Source organism: Oryctolagus cuniculus, chromosome 3, assembly GCF_051225735.1.
Source record: "Oryctolagus cuniculus isolate XC-2025 breed Fujian yellow rabbit chromosome 3, ASM5122573v1, whole genome shotgun sequence".
NCBI lineage: Eukaryota > Metazoa > Chordata > Mammalia > Lagomorpha > Leporidae > Oryctolagus > Oryctolagus cuniculus.
In genome coordinates, this window is record NC_142869.1 from 146,331,045 (window position 1) to 146,355,284 (window position 24,240).

The 24,240-nt window shown below is 39.8% G+C and overlaps 1 protein-coding gene across 3 annotated transcripts in view; it reads right to left on the reverse strand.

Annotated features, from left to right (window-relative positions):
* HGF (hepatocyte growth factor) overlaps positions 1-24,240 on the reverse strand; it is a 74,836-nt gene that overhangs the window by 17,365 nt on the left and 33,231 nt on the right. For all 3 annotated transcript variants that reach the window (XM_089327986.1, XM_008258178.5, NM_001168707.1), the window contains 4 exon segments: positions 15,473-15,647; positions 11,750-11,877; positions 4,050-4,152; positions 2,043-2,176 (listed from right to left, as the gene is read on the reverse strand). In XM_089327986.1, coding sequence (XP_089184112.1) covers positions 2,043-2,176; positions 4,050-4,152; positions 11,750-11,877; positions 15,473-15,647 — 540 coding nt within the window.

A 24,240-nucleotide genomic window follows, 5' to 3' on the forward strand; every position in this document is an offset into this window, starting at 1 on the left:
TCTATAGGTCTTTCCCTTAGTCCCTGCTAAGTAGCCTTTCTTCGTCCCTCTTTTCTTCCCCAAATTTTGGAAATCAACATTATACTTTTGACTTCTATGAGGTCATCCTTGCTTAGACTCTTCAATTACAGAGACTTTACAAAAAATTATCAGTGAGGTGAAGCTAGTATTTAGAAAATATAAGGGTTTAATTACTGAAAATGTTTTCATACAGCATTCCCTGGAGAAGGAAGTCTGCTTGTTGTTTTAGCATGAAACTTGGAAGATATCTTTCCTGACAATACACTGATGGAATCTATGCGAACTCTAATATGGGAAAAGTGACAGGATAGTACTAAGACATTAATTAAATTAAAAGGTATGATCATACCTCATGAAATAAAAATATAATAACAGGAAATACCATTTCTTTGCAAATATCTATGCTTAATTATGTATTGTTGTAAAGAATTTCCTAACCTATTAGGTTAGGAAAATAAGATGAGCAGTTCCAAGTTTTATCACGGGCATATTGATGAGCATCCTATTTAATAAGTTTCCCTTTTAATGCTACAATTTCATGAAACACGACTAGCTTGTCCACTTTCTGTGAGAGAAATTACCTCTTCAATATGACAAAAATTAAGGAAAATACAGATGTGTGTTTGCATTTCTTTATTTAGAGCCAACATTTCTGCCACCTAGTTCTTTTATTTATTTTTATTTTTGTTCTTTTTAATTGACCCATAGCAGTTGCCCACATGTATGAGGCACAGTGATAATTCAGTGCATGTATGTGGAGTGTCACCATCAAATCAAGATAGCTAGCATTTCCATTTCTCTTTTTATGATAAAGAATTATGCTGCTGTTCTCAAGGTACTTGCTACTGGCTTGTCTCACAAGAAACACAGTATTAAAACAAGGCTCTTAGAAAGTCACAAAAGTACTTATAGCACATTGAAGGCATTCTTCCATCTCAACAGGTATTAATGCACATCCACGGTCCCGGATGAGGCAGCTGTGCTCTCCAAGAGACACTGATAATGCCCAGAAATATTTCTGATTGGTTGTCATGGCTGGGGGAGGGGAGGTGACACAGGCATCCTGTGGCAGAAGTCAGGGACACTAACAACGTCCTCCCATGCACAGCATGGCCTCCCACACAACCAATTAACCAACTCAATATCAGGAGAGCAGAGGTCAAAAGCTCTGAACATTCTTACCACCTCGGATACAATTCCCAAACTGACCTCCAGACAGGATTTTCACTGTACTCCAGATACCATACAACTGAGAGATCCTGGTTACTCATGTGCACTAGGAATCATTTTATGACTTGCTTTTTTAATTTTTTTTCTTACTAGTAAGTTTTAATGTCTTTGAGGATTATATTTTTTGAAGACTCATTTCCTGTACTTATTTTTCTCCTGAGTTCTCACATCTTTGTCTTAATGATATACAATTCTTTTGTATAAAGTATAAAAGATGAATTTTATATAATATATATGAAAATAGGTTGTGTTTTACATATATCTTTTACTGTATGCATTAGCATCCCTTTAAAAAGGTTATTTTGGACTCAGAGAGGTGGGTGGAAATCTTTGGGCTCCCCAGTCTTGTAAGGTTAACTCACTGAAGAGGAGGGAGCACCACCCTGTCACATTTGGTCATGGGTCTCTTAGAGACTGAGGACTTTGCTGCAAACTCTGTTGCATTCAGGTGCTATTAGTCCTGGTGCTGTGAGTATGCAATGGTCTTTCTAGTTGGGCTGTGTCAGAAACATGGCCATTCATCGCTTCTGCATTCCAAATGGGATTCTTCTCAGAGGAGAATTTTTTTAAAATATCAGCAAAATTCCTTCTTGTTTAGAAGACAGAAGAGAGACAGACTGTGTGTGGTGTGCTTGTGTGTGTGTGTCTGTGCTGTTCTCTGGAGAGCATTCTCATTTGGGATCGACGCCAGATGTCCTGTATTATTTACATCACTGATTAAGTTATCATTTTAGAGGAGAGGCAGTACATTTAAAAGATCCCAACTGTAAAAAAACACTGCATGTACTTACAACGAGCAAGAGGACAATAATCCCAAGGCACAAGAGGATTCCCTGTGTAACACCAGGGTCCGTGGGCATCATCGTCGGGATTCCGGCAGTAATTCTTGTTCAGCTTACTAGCATCTGGTTCCCAGAAGGTGTGGCTGCAGAAACAGCAAACTCTGAGCGTCAGAAGCTTTTATGCTACCCACGAGAAGCAACTAGTACAGGAAGACATAATGCTGACATTTTGCTTTCCTTGTAGATACAACACAGGCTTATACTTAGTGTGAATTTTTGTTATTTTGTTTGAGATCTATTCTGTTGCTGTTATAATTTGGAAGCATTTTTTTGTTTCTTTCAGATGCATTTATTTATTTATTTGAAAGGCAGAGTGACAGAGAGAGAGAGAGAGGTAGAGATAGTGAGAAAGAGAGATCTTCTATCTACTGGCTCACTCCCCAATGTCTGCAATGGCCAGGGATGGGTCAGGCCAAAGTCAAGAACCAGAATGACATCCTGGTCTCTCACGTGCATGTATGGGACCCAAGTACTTCAGCTGTCACTTCCCAAGTGCATTAGCAGATAGCTGGATAGGAAGTGGAGGGGTTGGGACTCCAACTGGCACTACAATATGGGATGTGCGTGTCCCAAGCAGTGTATTAATCTGCTGTACCACAACACCCACCATTGGAAACACATTTTCTAACTTGAGAGTATAGAATTATGGATCCACAATTAGCATATATGGGATTATGAGAAATCTTGTCACTCTGTTTCTGCTTAAAAATAATAGAAGTAAGTAACAAAAATAAAGAGATTGAGAGCAAGCAGATGGCAAAGACTAAATTCATAACATAAATAGAAAATGCAAGCTACTGTAAAGGCATTTTTTTCATGTTTCAGATATATATGACTTGTCACTAGCAATATTGCTCCAAAAAAGTACAAGGAAGAGATAATAAAGAACAATATGATAACAAATAATTAAATCTTGAAATCTCAGAAGTCATATATGTTTTTCTGGCCTATAATTGAGTAACAGTTCAACTGCTCTGGTTTACATTGTAATTAAATTTACTACAAAAGAAAAGCAAAAGTGCTATATGCTATTTCATAGGACCACATCCATTCATGTAACATCAATATTTACATTGACCTCAACGTAGTGAAGACATTCTGCACGGACATTCTGATCTAGTCATTAAAACTGTACGCTTAGCTGAATTTGTTTTGTGTTATTACTACCTACCACATTTGAGGTTCTTGATGTGTCAAATTAAACACAATCAGAAAAAGCCTACCCAAGAAAATCAGGACTATCTTTCTGGACACAGGTTCATGTTCCAGATCAGTAACACCAGGAAACACACCTAATCCTGACTATGTGCCACATTCTATCATCAACTCTATACAGATACAAACTCAGACCATCCTTTGAGACAGGCTCTAAGATTTTTCTCTATTACATTTGAAGATGCTGAAAATCAGAGAGCCCAGTGAACTATTCTAACGTCCCATGGCCCCATGGCTCTTCCAGAGTCAACATGTGAAACCATCGTGCTCTTCTTCTTGCTAACATAGTTTTTTTTCCTAAGCTGATAAACCAGGTATATACACATATAAAAGTGATCACATTGATTGCAAAAACTACTGCTAATTATGAGAACATAGTAATCTTATAGCACACACTATTTGTAACACCAAATTCATCAGTTAATTAGACATTGCCATGCTAAGGTATGTAAAGGTTTCCTCAACGTGTCCATATTCTCCTCCAAAGGTGAAACCAAAGTATGTGCCCCTTTCTGTGGGTATTATCCATGGCTCCAGTGCAGAGCACACAGAAAACGTCTAGAAATGAATGAGTGCTGCACGAGTTACATAATTAGAAGTGTGCTACAGACAGGCAATGTTATGAGGTGTCCCCCCAAAAACTAATATTTACTATTGCGTATAAAATAATAAAGAAATAATAATGTTTATGTCTCCTGTTATCACTACATTCTGTTTACTGAAAGAAAAAGGTATACACACCGATGCAAGTCTTCCATGTTCTTGTCCCACATTGAACACGTCAGTCCAGATCTTGTTTTGGATAAATTGCCCATATAATTCTTGCCATTCCCAAGATAGCAATCTATTGTAAAGTGTATAAGAGGAAGACTAATGAATATTAGGGAAGATAAGACTAAGACATTTTTATAAGTATATGAAAACTAACATAAAAATGAAAACAAAACACTCTGAAATTTGTGAAGAGACTTAAACATGTCAGATTAAAGGATCTATCTGTCCAGCCCAATTTCTCCATTAAACTAGGTGCTTATGCGAATTTTTTTTAAGATTTATTTATTTACTTGAAAGATAATTACAGGGAGAGAGAGAGAGAAAAGAAAGAGAAACAGAGGGAGATTTCCATCCACTGGTTCACTCTACAAACAGCCGCAATGGCTGGAGTTGGCCGGGCCAAAGACAGGAGCCAGGAACTCCAACCAGCACTCCCACGTGGGCGGCGCAGGCCCAGGTACTTAGGCCATCCTTCACTACTTTCCCAGGCTATAGCAGGGAACTGGATCAAAAGTGGAGCAGCTGCGACTTGAACCAGCATCATATGGAATACTGGCATTGCAGGCAGCCGCTTAACCCATGGCACCACAATGCCAGCCCTGCAAATTTCAATATTACAAATAACATCAAAAGAGAGAAAAAATTAAATGAGCGACCCTTTGGGATACTAAGAAAATGAAAATTTTCAGAATGATATTTGTATATCTTAACATTTTCTTCCGAAAAGATTCATTCCACATAAAAGTCAAGAAAAACATCATGAATGCTCACAAAGGAGGCACCTTCCCTGTGTTTTGATTTTTGTCTTTTAAGACATCAATGTTCTGAGTCACCCAAGCCAGCTGTTTGGCAAATGTGCCACCTTAATTTCAATTTGTCTGATTATTTTCTCATGAATGAAACCATGCATGAGCTACTTGACAGGAGCATGGTGTGGGTGGTGCTCTGTGCTTTCCAGAGCACTCCTGACCTATGAAGTCCATTGGTCCCTTCACTGCTGACGCATTCCATCACTTGGCAAAGTAGAGCAAAAGACAAATGGTTAGGGCCTTTGGGATCAAGTAAACACCGAGCCAAACCTACTTTCACAAAATGACTTACACAAACTTTGGTGAGGTTCATGAGTCAGTTTTTATGCTGGTTATAAAATGATTATCTTTCATTTCTAAAATTTCTTAATGCATTGGCATTCATCTTTAAATACTAGTTTTACCTCTTCCCTTTCTCATCCACTTAGCGACTCACAGTGGAAGGGAACTCTTGGACTCCTTTTTATTCAATGTGATATAGACAGTAATCTATTACTGTTACTCATTCTGATGCACAAATTGTTTCAAAGTTCAATGAAAGCAATTTTATTTTTTGTTTTTAATATTTAATATCCCTTTCATTGAAAAACAGAGTGAAAAAGTGTGAGAGACAGTGACAGAGAGAGGAGAGAGAGAGATCTCCCATCCATTGATTCACTCCCCAAATGGAAGTACAGTCAGAGCCAGGCCAAATCATAGCCCAGAACTCCATCCTGGTATCTCACACAGGTAGCAGGAGTTCAAGTACTTGCACCACCATCCACTGCCTTCCAAGGCACATTTTACAGGGAGAGGGATGGGAGTGGAGCAGCTGGGACTCGAACCAGTGTTAGAATATGGGAGGCAGGCATCACAAAGGCATTTTAACTGCTGTATCACAAGGCCGGCCCTGGAGATGACTATCTTTTCAAAAGAAATCTAATATAAAAAAATCACATTCTTCCAAAAATGTGTGTTGCACTTCTACATTTAAAAAGAGATGCTATCCATATTTTTAACATGCCAAACCTTTAAAAAACTTTATCTATTAAACATTGATAATTTGTATAAACACTGTAGATTTGACTGTAAATTATCATCTACAAAAGTATATCAGCACTGAAATTCTTCTGTTTTGGAGATGGGCATTTGGGGCAGAGGTTAAGATGCTGCTTAAGCAGAGATGTCTGTATCCTGCATTGCACTGCCTAGTTTTGAGTCTCAGCCGCACTTCCAATTCCAGCTCTCTGCCAATGCACACTCTGGAAGACAGCAGATGATGGCTCAAGCAGTTAGGTCCCTGCAACCCATATAGGAGTCTGAGACAGGGTTCCAGGCTCCTGGTTTGGCATGACCATGTCCAGTTATTGCAAGCATTTTGGGAGTGAACCAGTGGCAGGGAGATATTTCTCTGTGTGTCTCTCTGTCATTTAAATAAACAAACATAAATAAACTTTTTAAAAAAGATTATTCCATATTTTAATGTTGGTAAATTACAAATTATTTTCACTTTTTTAAATCAAAACCATTATGGGATATCGCCTTACTCCAGGAATATTGACTATAAATCAAAAACACAAAATATTTAGAAATGCTGGTGAGGAAGTAGGGAAAAAGTAACGCCTGAACACTGTTTGTGAGTATGTAAATTAGTACACCCATTGTGGAAAACAATTTGGAGGTTCCCCAAAAAATCAAAACAGAACTACCATATGATCTAGTAATCCCATCATTGGACATATTCAGTCTGTCAAAGAGACATCTGCATCTCTGTGTTAACTGCAGCAGTATTCACCACAGCTGAGAGATGGAAACAATTTATGTGTCATCAAATGATGAAAGGATAAAGAAAAGGTGGTGCATTTTCACAGTAGAACACTACTCAGCTATCAAAAAGGGATGAAATCAGCCGGCGCCGCGGCTCACTAGGCTAATCCTCCGCCTAGCGGCGCCGGCACACCGGGTTCTAGTCCCGGTCGGGGCGCCGGATTCTGTCCCGGTTGCCCCTCTTCCAGGCCAGCCCTCTGCTGTGGCCAGGGAGTGCAGTGGAGGATGGCCCAGGTGCTTGGGCCCTGCACCCTATGGGAGACCAGGAAAAGCACCTGGCTCCTGGCTCCTGCCATCGGATCAGCGCGGTGCGCCGGCCGCAGCGCACCAACCGCGGCGGCCATTGGAGGGTGAACCAACGGCAAAGGAAGACCTTTCTCTCTGTCTCTCTCTCTCACTGTCCACTCTGCCTGTCAAAAAAAAAAAAAAAAAAAGGGATGAAATCTTGTCGTGTGCAGCCATGTGGATGCAACGGGAGGTAATTACGTTAAGTGGAATTAAACCCAGCACAGAAAGACAAGTGTCACGTGATCTCACTCCTATTTAGAATGCTGGAAAATTTGTCTCAAAGAAGTTGAGAGCAGAATGGTGACCACCAGAGGCTCAGAAGGTAAGGAGATGAGGGAAAAGGGCAGAAGTCAGCCAACAGGTACAGTATTGCATTTAGGTAATAGAAACCATTTCTAGTGTTCTGTTGCATAGCAAGGTAAGGCACCTGGCTCCTGGCTTCAGATCGGCGCAGTGCGCCGGCGCACCAGCCATCAACCACTTGGGGGCCAAACCAACAGAAAAAGGAAGACCTTTCTCTCTGTCTCTCTCTGTCTCTCACTGTCTAACTCTGCCTGTCAAAAAAAAAAAAAAAAAAAGAAGAAGAAGAAGAAGAATGCATAGTGTTTGGTTTTTGTTTTTATAAAAAAGCTGGAAGAAAGGATTTAGGATATTTTCACCATTAAGAAATGATAAATGTTTGAAGAGAAGGATGAGTATTACACAACCCATGCATGTTTCGAAACTTCACAAGGAACCATGTGTATATGTGCAAGTTCCATGTATCAGTTAAAAATAAAAGCAACTTGATAATAATAATAGGGTAGAAATCCTAATAGTGGTGGTTAGAAATAAATAAAATATTTATTTGTGAGGCAGAGTGACAGAAAGAGGGGGGAGAGAGAGGAAGGGAGGGAGGGAGGGAGAGAGAGAGGGAAGGAGGGAGGGAGAGAGGGAGGAAGGGAAGGAGGGAGGGCGGAAATCTTCCATCTGCTGACTCACTTCTCAAAAGCCCACAAAAGCTGAAGCTGTACCAGGCCACAGGCAGGAGGCACAACTGCATGCAGGTGTCCCACACAGGTGGCAGGGGCACTTGGACCATCAACTACTTCCCTCCTAGATGCGTTCGCAGGGAGCTGGATCATAAATGAAGCAGCCAGAACCAGAACAGGCACTCAGATATAGAATGTGGGCATCTTAACAGCTACTTAACCAACTGGACCACAATACCCGCTCCTAAATGAATTATTTTATAACTTGTCCAGGGATCAGTAAACACATTGTGAAAGGAATATAATAAGCACATCCAGATCTTGTGTTCTCATATCCTTGGGTCATATTTATAACAGCACTATATGGCATTTGGGCTTAACTTTAAGAACTCAAATAGGATAGGATTTGACACTGATAAAATAACTTAGAGTCATTGTAGTGCATGATAAATTGATTTCCAAAGCATAAACACAAAATGCAATGCTCGCATACATGAAAAAAATATGTAAGTTAAAACCTTTTCCTTCAGGGCCAGTACTGTGGCATAGCAGTAAAGCTACCACCTGCACTGCTGGCATCCCATATGGGCACTGGTTCAAGTCCTGGCTGCTCCACTTTGATCCAGCTCCCTACTAATAGCCTGGGAAAGTTTGTGGCCCACTGCAGCCAAGTGGGAGAGCTGGAAGAAGCTTCTGGCTCCTGGCTCTTGGCTTCGGGGTGGCCCAGCTCTGGCTATTGCAGACATTTGAGGAATAAACCATCAGAAGGAAGATCTCTCTCTCTCTCTCTCTCTCTCTCTCTCTCTCTCTCGTTTTTCTCTATCTCTCTCTGTATCTCTGCTTTTCAAATAAATAAATCTCAAAAAAAAAAAAAAAAAAGAAGAAGAAGAAGAAGAAGAGAGAAAGGAAACCTTTCCTTCGGGATCAGCGTTGTGGAGCAGTGAGTTAAAGTCACTGATTGTGACTCCGGCATCCCACAGTGCCAGTTTGAACCCTGGATACTCTGCTTCTGAAGCAATTTCCTGCTAAGACATCCTTAGAGGCAGCAGGGGATAGTGGGTCAACTACTTGTGTCCCCACCACCCACATGGTCATCTAGGTAGAGCTCCTGGCTCCTAATTGGCTAACAGTGTATTTCTGCTTTAGAGAGAGAGAGAGAGGAATTTTTCTATCTGCTGATTCATTCTCCAAACGTCTACAAGATCAAGGAACTCCAGAGGATTTCCCCAGTGGGTGGCACGGACTCAGTTATTTGAGCCATCATCTGCTGACTCAATCATAGGCACTCGACACAGAATGTGGACAATTCCAGTGATGGCTTAACCAGCAGAGTCTAGCACTGTTGCATACATCAGATGCAACATATCTGAAGAACAACATATAGTTTAAAAAAATGAAGGAAAGAGAAAAAGAGTGGAATAATGAAACCATCATTCGAAGGAAAGTCAGATTTATTTGCGACTGTGCCAATTTAAGAATTTAAGCAAGTTACTTAAATTCTGTAAGCCCAATTTCTTTATCTATAAATGAACCAATTTACTAAAAAAATTGCATCTTGTTAACTTCCTAAAGCCAAAATCCTCATATTCTGTCATATAATCTTTTTGTGAATGACATAGGTTTATGTGAGTACATCTTAGTGGGCACCAAAAGCTTATAAAACAATTGTTCTCTTTTCCTCTTATCACTCACACACTCTCAGCAATTGTTCAAGTGAATGAGACAAGGGTGCAGAAGACCCAGCTGGTACCAAATATCCCTTAATTTTTGGCTTTGACTTCATTTCCAACTGACCTTTAAAATCTGCCAAAGAATAGAAAGATTGACTATAAAGGGACTCATCCCCTCTTCCTTCTACAGCTCTGTTTTCAGAGTTACATATAAACAATGTACTGTGGACAAAGTTACCAGATGGAGGAAGTATACAGAGAGCAAAACACCTATGAAACGGAGCATTCTATCTGGGCTTTTTAGCGTGATGTAAGACTGACCATGACCATTATGGTTAAGTTTATGAGAAATAGAATATGGTTGCTTAAAACTCATAACTCTTTGGGACAGCATTTTGGTGCAGTGGGTTCAAACACCACTTAGGGTGGCTGCTTCCTGTCTCAGAGGACCAATGAGGGTTCTGGCACCTCGGGTTCAGATCCAGCATCCTACTACTGGACTCTGGAAGGCAACAAATAATGATTCAGGTGCTGAGACCCTTGCCACCCACATGCAAGACCCAGAAGGAGTTCCTGACTCCTGGTTTTGGGCTTGTCCAGTACTGGTTGTTGCAGACATTTGGGAAGTGAACCAATAGATGGACCACTGGGGGTAGGGGGCGGTGTCTTTGTCTCTCTTTCTGCCCTTTAAATAGATAAAATAGATAAACATTTTTAAAAATCATAGCTTTAAATTTATTAGACACTAACAAATGTCCAGAGCTCACCATTATTAATCTGCAACAAACCATTTCCCTTGCAAACCTGTTTCAATATAGTTCCTGAAAGAGTTGTCTTCAACAGCATCTATTTCCAAGTAGAACTCTGATTTATCCCACAGGTCAGAGCTACACTACATTCTTATCTCTTGTTTGTACACCTGAAACAACCATTTGACTGGTTCTTGTGTTTTAACCCCTGTGAAGAATTCTGATTATTTTCAGAGCCAGTGCTGTGGCATAGTAGACTAAGCTTCCTCCCGCAGCACCAGCATCCCATAACAGCACCGGTTTTCAAGTCCCAGCTGCTCCTCTTCCTACCCAGCTCTCTGCTATGGGCTGGGAAAGTAGTGGAAGATGGCACAAGTACTTCGACCCTTGCACCAGCATGGGAGACCCAGAAGAAACTCCTGGCTCCTGGTTTCAAATCAAGGGCAGCTCTGGCCATTGCGGCCATTTGGGGAGCGAACCAGAGGATAGAAGAGATCTCTCTCTGTGTCTCACTCTCTGTCTGTAAATCCACCTCTCAAATAAATAAATAAAATCAAAGAAGAGGAGGAGGAAGAGGAGGAAGAGGAAGAGAATTCTGGTTATTTCCCCATCATGCAGCCAGTGATCCAGTAAAAATGTTAAGTCAGACCAAGTAACTTTTCTTCTCAGAATTCTACAGAGTCTCTTCTATTTCAGAGGACAAGGTAGAATTCCTACCATGTTGATGCATGTTAGCCCTGTCACCTCCCTAAGTACATCTCCTCTGCTCTCTGTCTTGATCACTGTGTGCCAGCCACAGTGATGTGCTTATTTCTCTCCCTGAACTGTTGAAGCACTCTTTGGCCCCAGGCCATTTGTACTTCCAGTTTTCTCTGCCTAGGGTGCTCTTTAGATTCATATGAGCTGGCAGATGCTACTCCCTTACCTCCTTGACCTCCTGATAATGAGCAGTTTAACAGAGGAGCTCACTCTGACCACTTTTCAAATGGCAACCCCAATCTCCTCTATTTCTGGGACATCTCTGTCTCTCTAACATTTACCACAAACTAACATAATATCCCCACCAGGATTTCGATTTTGCTTGTTTTCTATCTACTGGACCTCAGTCCCATGGGATCAAAGAATTTAGTTTTGCTTGGTGTATAATTCCCAGGGTCTAGAACAATCCCTAGCATTAATATACACTCAAATAAATAGATAGATGGTTAGTGAAGGAACAGATAAAGAAAAGCCAAGTTCAGACTTGCCGATTTTGTCTGCTAACCAGTAAAATCAATGAATCAAGGGGTTGATCTTCTGCTGTAAAATATACCCTACCTTCAGGCATTTCCCTAGAATTTAATCATGCTTACATTGCAAAATATCAGCTATTACCTTGTCCACTTGACACATCACATTTTGGAATTTGGGAGCAGTAGCCAACTCGGATGTTTGGGTCAGTGGTGAAACACCAGGGTGACTCAGCCCCATCTGGATTTCGGCAATAATTTTCTCGTAGGTCCCTAATGAAACAAAGCACATTGATATAAATAGAGTTCTTATGTCAGTGAAGTCAACATTAGCATCTCCATAATCCCAGGCTATATGCATGTTTATAAATAGAGCTGTGAGTTGTTGGACTTAGGAAATGTATAGCTAGTTAGAATTCGGTACATGCGCTGGATACTGCCTGAATTACCAACACAAATGCTATCAAATGTCAGTTTCTTTTCCTTCCATAGGCACACAGTTCCACACAAACCTTACTACTTCATGAGAGAGAGAATAGAGACCACGATATTCTTCTCACTCATTCTCCAAATTCAGACTCTCATTTAAAAACACTGGCCTATTATTTATTATGTTCTCATGGCCCATAAGTAATTTTGAAACAACATGTATCTCTCTGCAGGAGAAAGGTTATTATTAATAGTCACTAACTACTCTCATTTGAAAATATAAGCTCAACCTATTCAAATGATTGCCCCAAAACATGATAGCTTTTTCTTTTTGAATTCTGTATTTCTTTGATTTATTTAATTTCTGCGTAGGTTGTTTTCAATTACAAAGTAGTTCTTGATTTAGATAACTTACTTGTACTCTTTATAAATATTTCTGTAAAATTAAGGCCTAATGATAACACAAAAACCTAACCATAGAGTAAGTTGTCAGTGTATTCCATGTATATCCTTTATTTTAATGATATTTTAATTAGAAATGCATAATTCTCAACACGAAGGATGACTATGTTAATATTCTTTCTATTTGGAAGGAATTAGGTGGTTTTCTACCTAAATATAATGTTCATATAAGAGAAAATATGGAAGTAATTATTCACTGTCTTAAGACATGTTCTCTAATTTTAAGCAGGCTTGGCCTTTCTTTTCATAGATTATTGGCTAATATTTTCACAAAATTAATATTCAGTCTATTGGAAACCACAGTATTTGTATCACTTAGCTCCAATCAGAAGTTCTGTAATTTTATTAATATCCAGTTGGGTCATCAGAAACTGAAAAGTTGTTGAGGCAGAAGCTTGCATTTGGTTAGAAAGTCAACAAGTAATAGTCTACCTTTCCAAGTGGATTCTGCCACTGTGTGATTTAAGGATATGAGAAGCGTCATTGTCATAATGAGGGCCATTGTGCGGTAACAGTTCAGGATAGTGACCCATAGTCAACCTCATAGCCTTCTCACAAAGTTATGAATTAGAATAGATGAAGAAACTTATTTCTTTGAAACCAGTTAGTGTTAATGTTCTAAAATTTAATGTCAGTACAAAATGTGTGCTCTAAGTTTTACATAAACTTGATATACATTTATAATTTTTATGGATAATTGCTCAGTTAAGTATTTTAGACTGTTAACTTAAGGCAAAATAATTAAGTAAAGAACTATTAACAAAATTCTCAGTTTAGACATGCCCTTAAAATTGGTATCTGGAAGAAACTAGAATAAATAAAAGCTAGATTAAATAAATAGAAAAGCCAAGGTTTGCCCAAATATTTTTTCTCATTTTCTTTCCCTTGTCTTGAAGAAAGAATTTTTCACAACTACCAAAGTGAACTGATGATTATATGATTCATGTAGGTTCCGGGCAGGCAGAATTGTTAATTACAGTGTTTCAAAAACTGTGTTTTGTAAGAAGTTTCAGTATTGAGGCAAATAAAGTTTAACAGAACTCGAGACACCTGATCAGCCAGGCCCATTGTACCAGCTCATAAATATGAGAAGGCTTCAAAGACTTCATGAAAATTGGAATTAAAAGGTAAGCTTATTTTGCTTCAAAAATTTTGAAAACCATACATTAGAATTTTTTAAAAGTTCATAAAAATGCCTATTATACAAAAGCTGCATGGATTTCAAACTTTTTTGCCAAAATAAACACATTCTTAAATTCCATTTTCCATGATCTTTCAGAAACACTCTCATAGCAAAGAGTAAATCAATGTTCTGAGCAGAACATTCAGACAGATTTTATCAGTTTACTAACATGGCTCACCTTTTTATCTTATTGACATTTTGTTTGGTTATTTTGACCAAATAACTAAATTAAGACAGGATGGCTAAAATTCAATAAAGCCTGACCATAAGATATTTGATAATTAGATTTTAATGGTGAAGTCTATGCATTCAATTTCTGTAATAATTCTTTTTATTACAAAGGTCAGAGTATCAGCACATACACTATTTATTTGGGTATTAGCAGTAATTGAAATCTAGCAAAAAGTGTGAATGGCATTTGATGCAGTCTCCTTTGTCCCTTTTAATTAATCTTTTCTCACTTTCTTTGCTTTCTCTACTTCAGTATTTTTTTCTGAGGTGCAAGTGGGTCAGGAATGGAGAGTGAATGGCTGGGAAGGAAATGAGAGAAATAAACCTGGAATGACAACTATAAATTTTGTTATTATAAAATAATGAAAAAGAATCTTAACAGATGGCTATTTACTATCTCAACAAATAAATAACTGAATTAGCTAAAGCACACAAGTCCACAAAACATCTCCCCTCTCCAGTGGATGGGCCAACAATTGTTTATACTCTCTGCTCTGAAATGTTAGGGTGTCTTATTAAAAACCAATTATATAAAGCCAATATATGTTATTTATAGGTGCTATTTCAGCAAAGCACTATGAATGACATGTGTGTTATAAATCTCAAAAGCAATCATTTCATGTTCCTCATAACAAGGTGGACAATTTAAAAACACATGGCACTGTGGCTTTGTCCAGCAAAAGTCACATGGTGAAAAAAATAAGCCAGGGAGACGCACACAACCAAGAAATGACTGACACTCAAAGGCAGTTTTGAGGGCTTGACTCATCTCAATGAGAGTTTTGCTTCCCCATTCTCCAAAGACAATCCAGAAAGAACAGAAAGCATTCTCATAAGCTTTTAAACCTCATTTTATTCCTTGGTGTTTAAGGCTGCCAACTCATGAGCTTAAAATATTGGCTGAAATCAAGGTATGCCTTTTCATTTAATAGAAAAAGAAATATGGAATCTCCCTTAAAGCTAACCTGAGAATTTAAGAAGGGATAGTTTGAAACGTGCTTGTTTATCTTTACCATTAATTGATCTATTAAATAAATCTGGAAGATCAAGGCTTCGATCAGAAACAGTTCAACAGAAGGAATAGATTTGCATGCTCCACAGCTCACAATAATGTTAGAATATGAGGGGCTGGAGAGGGATGAGCCAATAAGCTCCAAACTTGGTGGAAGGATGGGGCATGCTGGCTGCTGGACTTGATCAGCTTATGCTGTGTGTGTCTGGTGAAATACTGCACTGTGCTCTATACAGGTGTATGAGTTATTACACATTAATAAAAAAATCAAAGCAACAATTTAGAGATACGTTCCCAAGGCGGGGAAGATCAAACCCTCTGAATCAGAAACACTTAGAGGATTTACTGAAATGTACATTTGACAGTCAAGTCTCAGACTTAACAAATCCAAATCTCTGAGTGAAAAAATAAATCTGCCTTTTACCTCCTGATTATCTCCTGGCACAGTCAAGTTCAAGTAGCACTAGCAGAGGAATTAGTAAAAAGTAGCCATTCTGCCTCATTTCCCCCAGGGTCTACTGAAATTTTTAACATTGGCTTAATTTACTCACTTGCACTTGAAATTTTCGGGAGTTATGTCATGCTGGTGAGGATACTGGGAATCCCAACGCTGACAAGGAATTCCATTCCAAATGGTATTGATGGTTCCCCTGTAACCTTCTCCTTGACCTTGAATGCATTCCGTTGTTTCCATAGGGACATCAGTGTCATTCATAATACTGTGAGCTATTGGAAGAAAGAAGCTTCAGTTACAACTTCCAACACATCATCTTCCTCTTTGAACTTATCTGCATTTGTGCCACCAGAATTTTTCTGTCATTTACAATATTTTAATAATTAAGTTCAATAAGTATTCCAACTTAACAGTGTTATTCTCTCTGTTCCAATTTCCCTTTCATTACAACCTGAAATTAGTTTATGCTTGAAAAATTCCTTAAAGACCTTTTAGTTTCACTTATCACTCACTTATCACTAAAACTTATATACACTGAACAGGTAGTATTTCTGAATGATTATGTGATTATTCCTAAAATCAGATTGCTCAAATATCTAGAATCAGTGATGTAATGGACCATGATTGCCCTCTAATATGCCAAATCTATTTGAAGTTTATATGTTAAGATTCTCTTTTAATCAATTTGTTAGTGTTAAGAAAATCAGTTTTGCTACAAAGGTCTATTTCCTGCTTATCCAATTGCAATGCTTACCATAACTCACAGAGATAAAGAAACCCTCAGAAACTAAAAAAAAAAAAGTATAAAATTACATTTTACCATAACCAGAACTGTCTCCTTTTTACCTCTAATATTTTTAAAAATTTTGTTTGAAAAATACAAATAGTACTTCTTTTTAAGATTTATTTTAAGATCTTTTTAAGAAGAGAGTGACATAGAGAGAGAAACAGAGAGAGAGGTAGAGAGAGAAAGATCTTCCATCCACTTGTTCAAACCCAAAACAGCCACAATGGCCAGGGCTGGGCTAAGCCAAAGCCAAGAACTAGGAACCCCATGTAGGTCTCCCAAACCTGTAGCCGGGGTCTGTACTCGGGCCATTTTCTGTTGCTTTCCCAGGCACATCAGCAAGGAGCTGGACTGGAAGTGAAGCAACCAGGACTTAAACTGACATTCTAATATAGGATGCCAGCATTGCAGATGGCAGCTTAGCTCTCTTCACCACAACACCAACCTTGTGTTTAATATGTACTAAGTTATAACTCAAGACATTCTAAAATTTGTTTAGTTTTTCAAAACATACATGAAACTGTTTATGGTTTGATAAAGTTGGTACAAATCTCCTAGCTATCTTTGCAACCTAAATGATCATTCAAGATACCCCTGGTTAAAGCTCAAGTTTTAAATTGCTAAGGATAGCTTAAATTTTGAATAAATTGCTTTGTTTTACCCCATTATGGAATTAAATTTACTACCTCCCTTCCAAAGGAGAAGTCAGAATTCAATGTGTCTTCAGAGACAACGCACACCCATGAACATTTTTGACATTTAGTACCGTAAATTGTTTCAAATAGCTCTTAAATGTCATTAAAATGTGTTTCTCCCAAACAGTTAACTACAAGATGTGGCTGGGTGTTTTGTATCTTTAAGTGTCAGGAACTAAGCCTAGGCAAATTAAGTGCATTCTAAGCTGAAAGTTATTCTGTGAAGGTTTCTGAAAAGAGGGGGAAAGATTACTTTGATGACCACCCCAGCCACTGGAATAGGTTGTACATTCAGATTTCCATTAATTTTCCAATTCATACCTTTACTTCAGGTCATTTCACAAAAAGTCTCAATTTCTTACATACCTACTTTAGAGAATGAAAATAGGACTCATATATCCTAAGTTAGAAAGAAATTCAAATGGGGTTGGAAAATATCCAGGAATTGATCTATACAGCAGTAATTGTGAACCAATAGGCCAGAAAATTAATATATAGTGATTTGGTAATACACATTGATTCAGGAAGAACACAAATTATCGACCTGGGAGAAAGGTCTTGTATAGAAAGTGTTGCTGCTGGTTACACAAGTCCTTTGTGACTTGAATTCGATATCAGATGAATTTCAAAGCTCTTGAGGAACTACAATATTTCACCAAAACAAAAGCTATTAAGTTACTATATTTCTGAGGTTGTGAGGTGGGTGCTAAGTGACAAGAAGAGACTGAGTGTGTGGAAAAGTCTTTGAAAGGGTGGTAAGTGAGAAACAGGTGAAAGGTCAAGCTTGCCTTGCTGTATTTCACATCCAGTTATAAAGTTATGATGGGAAAAGGCAAAAATAAATATTCCCCAGGAATCAATCAATTCATTCGCTTCATATCTTAAGAGAAGTTTGGATTCCTCCATTGCTATGGTTTGAGTATGGTTTGTCGCCTCTGAAATTCATGTTGAAATCTGACCACCACTGTGGCCATGTTAGGAGGTGGCATTTTTTTTTTAAGATTTTACTTATTTATTTAAAAGGTAGAGTTGCAGACAAAGAGACAGAAAGGTCTTCCATGTGCTGGTTCACTCCCTAAATGGCAGCAACTGATCTGAAACCAGGAGCCAGGAACTTCTTCCAGGTCTCCCATGTGGGTACAGATGCCCATGCACTTGGGCCATCTGCTAATGTTTTCCCAGGCCACAGCACAGCAGAGTCGGATAGGAAGATGAGTAGCAGGGACACAAACCCACGCCCATATGGGATGATGGCACTGCAGGCAGAGGCTTAGCTCACTACACCACAGCATTGGCCTCAGGAGGTGGAGTTTTGAAGAGATGACTGGGTCAGAAGAGGAATGAATGCCTTTCTCAGGGTGCTCAGGTAGGCTGAAGCAGGAGTTTGGTGAAGCCGAGAGGCCTCTACTTGAGATGTCTGCATCCCATGCCAGAGAGCCTAGGTATGAGACCTAGCTCCTCAAGAGGTCTTTGTCTGATGCAGCCATTTCATCTTGACTCCCAGCCTCCCTAACAGGGAGCCAAGGTCAAGCTCTCAGAAAAGGAACCAAGACACTCAGCTTTCAGGCACCAACTCAGGACTTCCATCGAGAGTCCAGGGTCCTTACACTGGAGTAAGTTCTGAGTTAGGGCAGCCACTGCAAACACACTTTGTCTGGGTTTTGTCACCTGTCTGGAACACCTGGGTTTCCTTCCTCTCCTGCTGGCTTATGTGTATTGTTTGCCTTCTTTACTCCTGAACTCCTGTTCTCAAGCACTGTGAACATGCAAGTCACAGACCCAGGCTCCCTGAGCCCAGATGTCAACAAGGACCACCCAGGGCCAGATGTGGGCCCAGATTACCCCAGAGAAATGAGTTCAAGGCTAAGCCCATCAGAAATGAACCTATTCTACTGCACGATTTTCCAGACAGCAACCAAAACAATGGGGCCAAAAGGAAGACAGTCCTCGGATGATGCGTTATTTGTTGGAATCTCTACCTGTGGACACAGGTTCAGAGAGCTGCCTCCTTTGCTATGCAAAGGCAACTTGGCATTGTTCAAACAAGCTGAGCGGAGGGGAGGGAGTTAGACATTCTGCCTACACTGTCAACCTAAAATTAAATATCAAGAATCATTTCCAGCATGTGTTTTTAGATAAAGGTGATCAGAATTTCAAAGTGATTTGTTCTTAAAAAACTTCTTAAAGTTACAATCTCGTGGAAATGACCTATGACAATGAACATCTGAAGCAAACATAGAGCCTGAAATTCATGAACAAGTTTAAATCTACTGTACAAAAAGAGAGAGGGGTGGGTGTTGAGCCGAGCGGTTAGAATGCCTGTGCCGCAGTAGCTGAGTTCAGTACCCAGCACCAGCTCCTGACTCCTGCTTCTTGCTACATCAGACCCCTACATGACAGCAGTGATGGCTAAAGTAATTGGATTTCTGCCACCCATGTGGGAGACCTGGACTGAGTTGACGGCTCCTAGCTTTGGCTCCAGCCCAGTGCCATGTGGGAAATGAGGGTTTTCCTTCTCTCTCTCTCTCTCCATATACATAAATAAATAAAAAGTACGGTGAGTTTACTAAGGTAAATAAAGATTATCTTAATTCCTTAAGAAATCAACACATGATCAATAGAAAATATTAAGAAGAATGATAAAAAAAATTTAGCACTAATAGAGAATGAATGAGCATTTCTCTTAATTTGAGAGCAAATTTTCTAAGTTTAGGAGTCTCTGTGAAAAGGCAAATCTGTATTACAAAAGAGCATTTGTATAAAAACATTGAAAAAAATATTTCACTGCCAATTTATCACCTAAAATGTCAGTGTCAAGTTCAGAACCTGTATCCTTAATGCTAACACCACACCACAACTGAATAGGTCTCCAATCAGCTTTGATCAATGAATCTTGATCAATGAATGGCTTCAGATCAACCCAACTCCTGCCATTTGCGGAGTGAACCAGTGGACGGAAGATTCACTCTCTCTCTCTCTTTCTCTCTCTCTCTTCCTCTCTCTGTAACTCTAAATGAATAAAATGTAAGTCTTTTAAAAAAACTAGAAAAAAGTGTTAGGGAATTTAAATGGTAACATCATTATTTTTGTCTTTTGTTTTAATAAACATCCATGTCTTTAAAATATATAGCCTTAAGGAGTTGATGCAGTGACGGTATAGTGAGATTCCAACCCAGTTCCCTGCTAATGTGCTTTGGAAAGCAGCAGGTAATGGCCTGACAACTTGCGACCCTGCCATCACGTGGGAAGACTCAGATGGTGTTCCAAGCTACTGGCTTTGACTTGACCCAGATCTGGCTGTTGGGACCATTTGGAGAGTGAGCTCGAGAATGGAGCATCTCTCTCTCTCTCTCTCTCTCTCTTTCTCTCTTTGAAACTCTGCTTTTCAAACAAACAAACCAATTAAGTCTTAAAATATATAAGGTTAACTATCTTGAGAGTTTCTCTTTTCCTTTTGTTTCTATTTGCTGGAAATATTTCTCATGATTTTTGACCACAAGTTAGCAGTATTTCTCTTTAACTACAAAGTCCCTTCTGAAGTTGGTGCATTGGTATTTATGCTGTTTGACATTCAGCTGCTAGAAGTGACCTCATAAACAAAAATGATATAATTCAAATGACAATGTATGAACCACTAACCCAGAGGAATCAAGATATATTTGTACAACAAGGTAATTAAGTGGTTTTCATTAATAAATAAGAATTCTCATGAGGCTTCATGGAGCTGTTCAATAAATATTCGCAGATGAGGACTCTGATGAATGACTTGTTCTGTAGCCATTTCGCTGTGATCTAAATGCTTGATCTCTGCTGCTCACGTACTTACTATTTAAACAGCATGAATTATTCCTCCACTGCAGTAAAATAGATTCCTGCTGTTGCCCTACTGTATAAGTATCAAAACCTGCTGCAAAACCAAAACAAAAGCTTCAGGATAACTGATTGGAAAAAGCCCATTAAATGTTGGGGGAAGCATTCTTTTGCACTTAATCTTTTAACATGGACCCAAAGGAGGGAGGTTTGCAAGTCTCCTGTGGCCAAACCAAGTGTCAAAGAACCACCACAGGAACATCCCCAAAGATCAGCTGAAGTTGATCAAGTTTAGACAAAGCAACATGCTTTTAAAAAGCAGCATCCCACATACACAAATATTTTTGCAAGTATGTCTACCAAATTCATACGGAAAATATCAGGAACTCTTCTGAGCATTCCTCACGAATCAAATGTTTTGCCAGGCATGTCAGTGGTAGCCACGCTTTGGAAGCAGATGCAAAGACACTTAATGGGATCCTCAATGGCCTAGGAGTGAAGGAATGTTTCCCTTTGATGACAGACACAAAGTTTTCTGTTTGGAAATACTTTCAGGGACAGCAGCATTTTGCTGTTGAATTTTTTCTCTGTCCTAAGAGGCCATGATCAGATGCAGGACGTGCCTCTTGGAACATGATTTTCACTTTGCTTTTGGGGCTGTGTTGGGTTCTGATGCTGTCATGTTCGGAAGGGAGTCTCAAGTCTGGGCAGAGAGCAAGAACTAGCACTGACTGTCACCTAGTTCTTAAGACAAACATCCTGCTCCCCACCCCCAAGAGATGGACATCAGTGGGGTAAGATCAGTAATGACGCATGTGATCAACTGTTTGCTGTGAAGGGCTGGCCAGAGCCTTCTCAGGGGGCCACATGACCCCGAGGAGGGCCTGAGAATACCACCCAGAGAGCACCAGAGCACCTGTTGATTATGAAGAGCCACAAGCATGGATGATAAGTGAATCTTGCACTCATCATTCTATCCCCTACCCTTGCCAACACCCTTACAGAAGAAAAATCTAGATTTCCCAGTGAGAACCAGCTATTGCTGTTCATCTTCCTGTGCTAAGAGCAAGTTGCTTCACCAGCCAGTGGACAACTACCTGATCGCCCCTTGGAGTAGTTCAATCCCAACCCACTATTTCTTATTCCCAGCTACCGAAGAGCAACTGAAATAGGATTTTTTATAATGGTCCCTGGAGGTTGAGAACAGTGTATGAAGCCACTCTCCCATCATCTGTGCTTGTGCTCTTTGGCCACAAAGGGCAGGATCAGGCTCGTCATAAAGAGCTTCTTGTTTTAAACTTGACATGGGAAAGTAGTAAAGACCTCCAAAGTACAGACCTCAAATTGCTTGCACGTTTGCTTTCCATGTGCAGCCAGGATTTGTATCTGAAACTTTTCCCTGGACTTGATCCAAGCCTCTTCTGGTACAAAATGCTCAGGAGACACGACTTTCATGAAAAACCTTTAATTCCGAAGTCCTATTCCTTAGAAGATGATTTAGAAAAGACCTCCAACTACAAAATTATTCCCTTAAGAAAGGGGATCGATAGCATTGTTTTTGCCTGACTCGGAATACAATAACATGTTATTTCTATGAATCTCTATTCTGGCCTTGGATGAATCAATAAGATTCAATGAGACAATCAACTTTCTTTGAGAAAGAAAATAATTTGCTAAAATTATTTCCCAATGCACAAACACAGTGAATTTTGAAAGATGAGTACATTCTCTTAAGAAGATGTCAACGTTCATTGGTTACTAAGAAGAAGCATACTTTGCAGTTGTTACCAATGGCAGCATACCTACACAGCCTGTTCATTCTACCTTAACAAAATATCATAAGCTTGGTGACTCAACCTCGTAATTTATTCCTCACAATTCTTGAGGCTGGGAAACCCAGGACCTTGATGCAGGCCAATTAGCTTCCCAACGAGAGCCCTGCTCCTGGCTTGCAGATGGCCACTTTCTTCCTATGCTAAAAGACAAAGAGATCTCATTTTCTTCTGATGCCAACAATTCTGTAGGATTAGGATGCATCCTTATTACCTCACTTAGTATGAATTACATCTTAAAATCCCTGTGTCAACATATAATCACATTAGGGATTAGGGCTTCAAACTAAGAATTTGGTAGGAATGAAATTCAGTCCACAGCAGTATACTGAGTAGAAATCTTAGCTACCAAAGATCTTTCTAGGTCCTACTTTGAAAATGATCCTGGACCAGCTGCCTGCTATAGCCAGGGAAAGCAGTAGAAGATGGCCTAAGTCCTTGGACCCCTGCACCCGCATGGGAAGACCCAGAAGAAGCTCCTGGCTCCTGGCTTCGAATCAGCACAGCTACGGCTATTGCAGCCAACTGGGGAGTGAAGGGAGTGAACCAGCGGATGGAAGACCTCTCTCTCTCTCTGCCTCTCCTTCTCTTTCTGTGTAACTCTGACTTTCAAATAAATAAATAAATCTTTTTAAAAAATTAAAAAATTTAAAAAATAATCCTGGAAATTCAAAAAATAAGAAAGAGGAGGAAGAGGAGAAAAATAAAGATAAAAATAAGACAAGACTGGCCCATTTTGCTGGTAAGAGAAAACTCATCAATACCACACCAGAAGGAACAAATGAATATTACCAGCTCAGGAGAGAAATGAAACCTGAGTATGAGCTGGGGAAAAGGTATGTAGCAAAATCTTCCTGGCTGGTAATATATGAGAAAATCAAGTTTTTACATGAACATTGAGACACACAGAAGAAACACCAGGAGACTGAGAAAGAAAAAGGAAAAACTACCAGTTTCTGGGAAGGTAACACTCATTACTTCAGCAAATATTTGCTGATCTCTAGTAATGGGCAATATACTGTATTGAGCATAAGGAGAAAAAAAAAAAAAACAGACATGGCCCTTGCTTTGTTTGAGCTTGCAAGTTCACATAACAAGAGTTATTATCTAAACAATTTCAAAAATTAATACAACCAGCGCTGCGGCTCACTAGGCTAATCCACCACCTGCGGTGCCAGCACTAAGGGTTCTAGTCCCGGTTGGGGCGTCGGTTCTGTCCCGGTTGCTCCTCTTCCAGTCCAGCTCTCTGCTGTGGCCCAGGAGGGCAGTGGGCCCAGGAAGGCACCCGCATGGGAGACCAGGAGGAAGCACTTGGCTCCTGGCTTCAGATCGGCGCAGCGCACCGACCGGTAGCGAACATTTTGGGGAGTGAACCAACGGAAGGAAGACCTTTCTCTCTGTCTCTCTCTCTCTCACTGTCTAACTCTGCCCATTTGTGGGGAGCAACTCGGACTAGACTGTTACTGGAATTAAGACTTATTCTATGCATCTGCTCTCCCACAATATGGCGCTGAGAAGGGAGTAACAACTTCTACGCAGCTGCCTCTCACCAACTTGAGTGATGACCTGCAGGAGCTGATCCTGCTCCTGATTGGAGGAGAGCAGTGTACTCGGCGTGTGGGTAGCAGAGTTGGGATTGGTGGAAGAGGACTATAAAGGAGGAGAGAGACAACATGCACCAGGAACATCCATCTGAAGGAACACCTGAGCAGCCCCCGAGAGAGCCGGCTGGCAGTGTGCC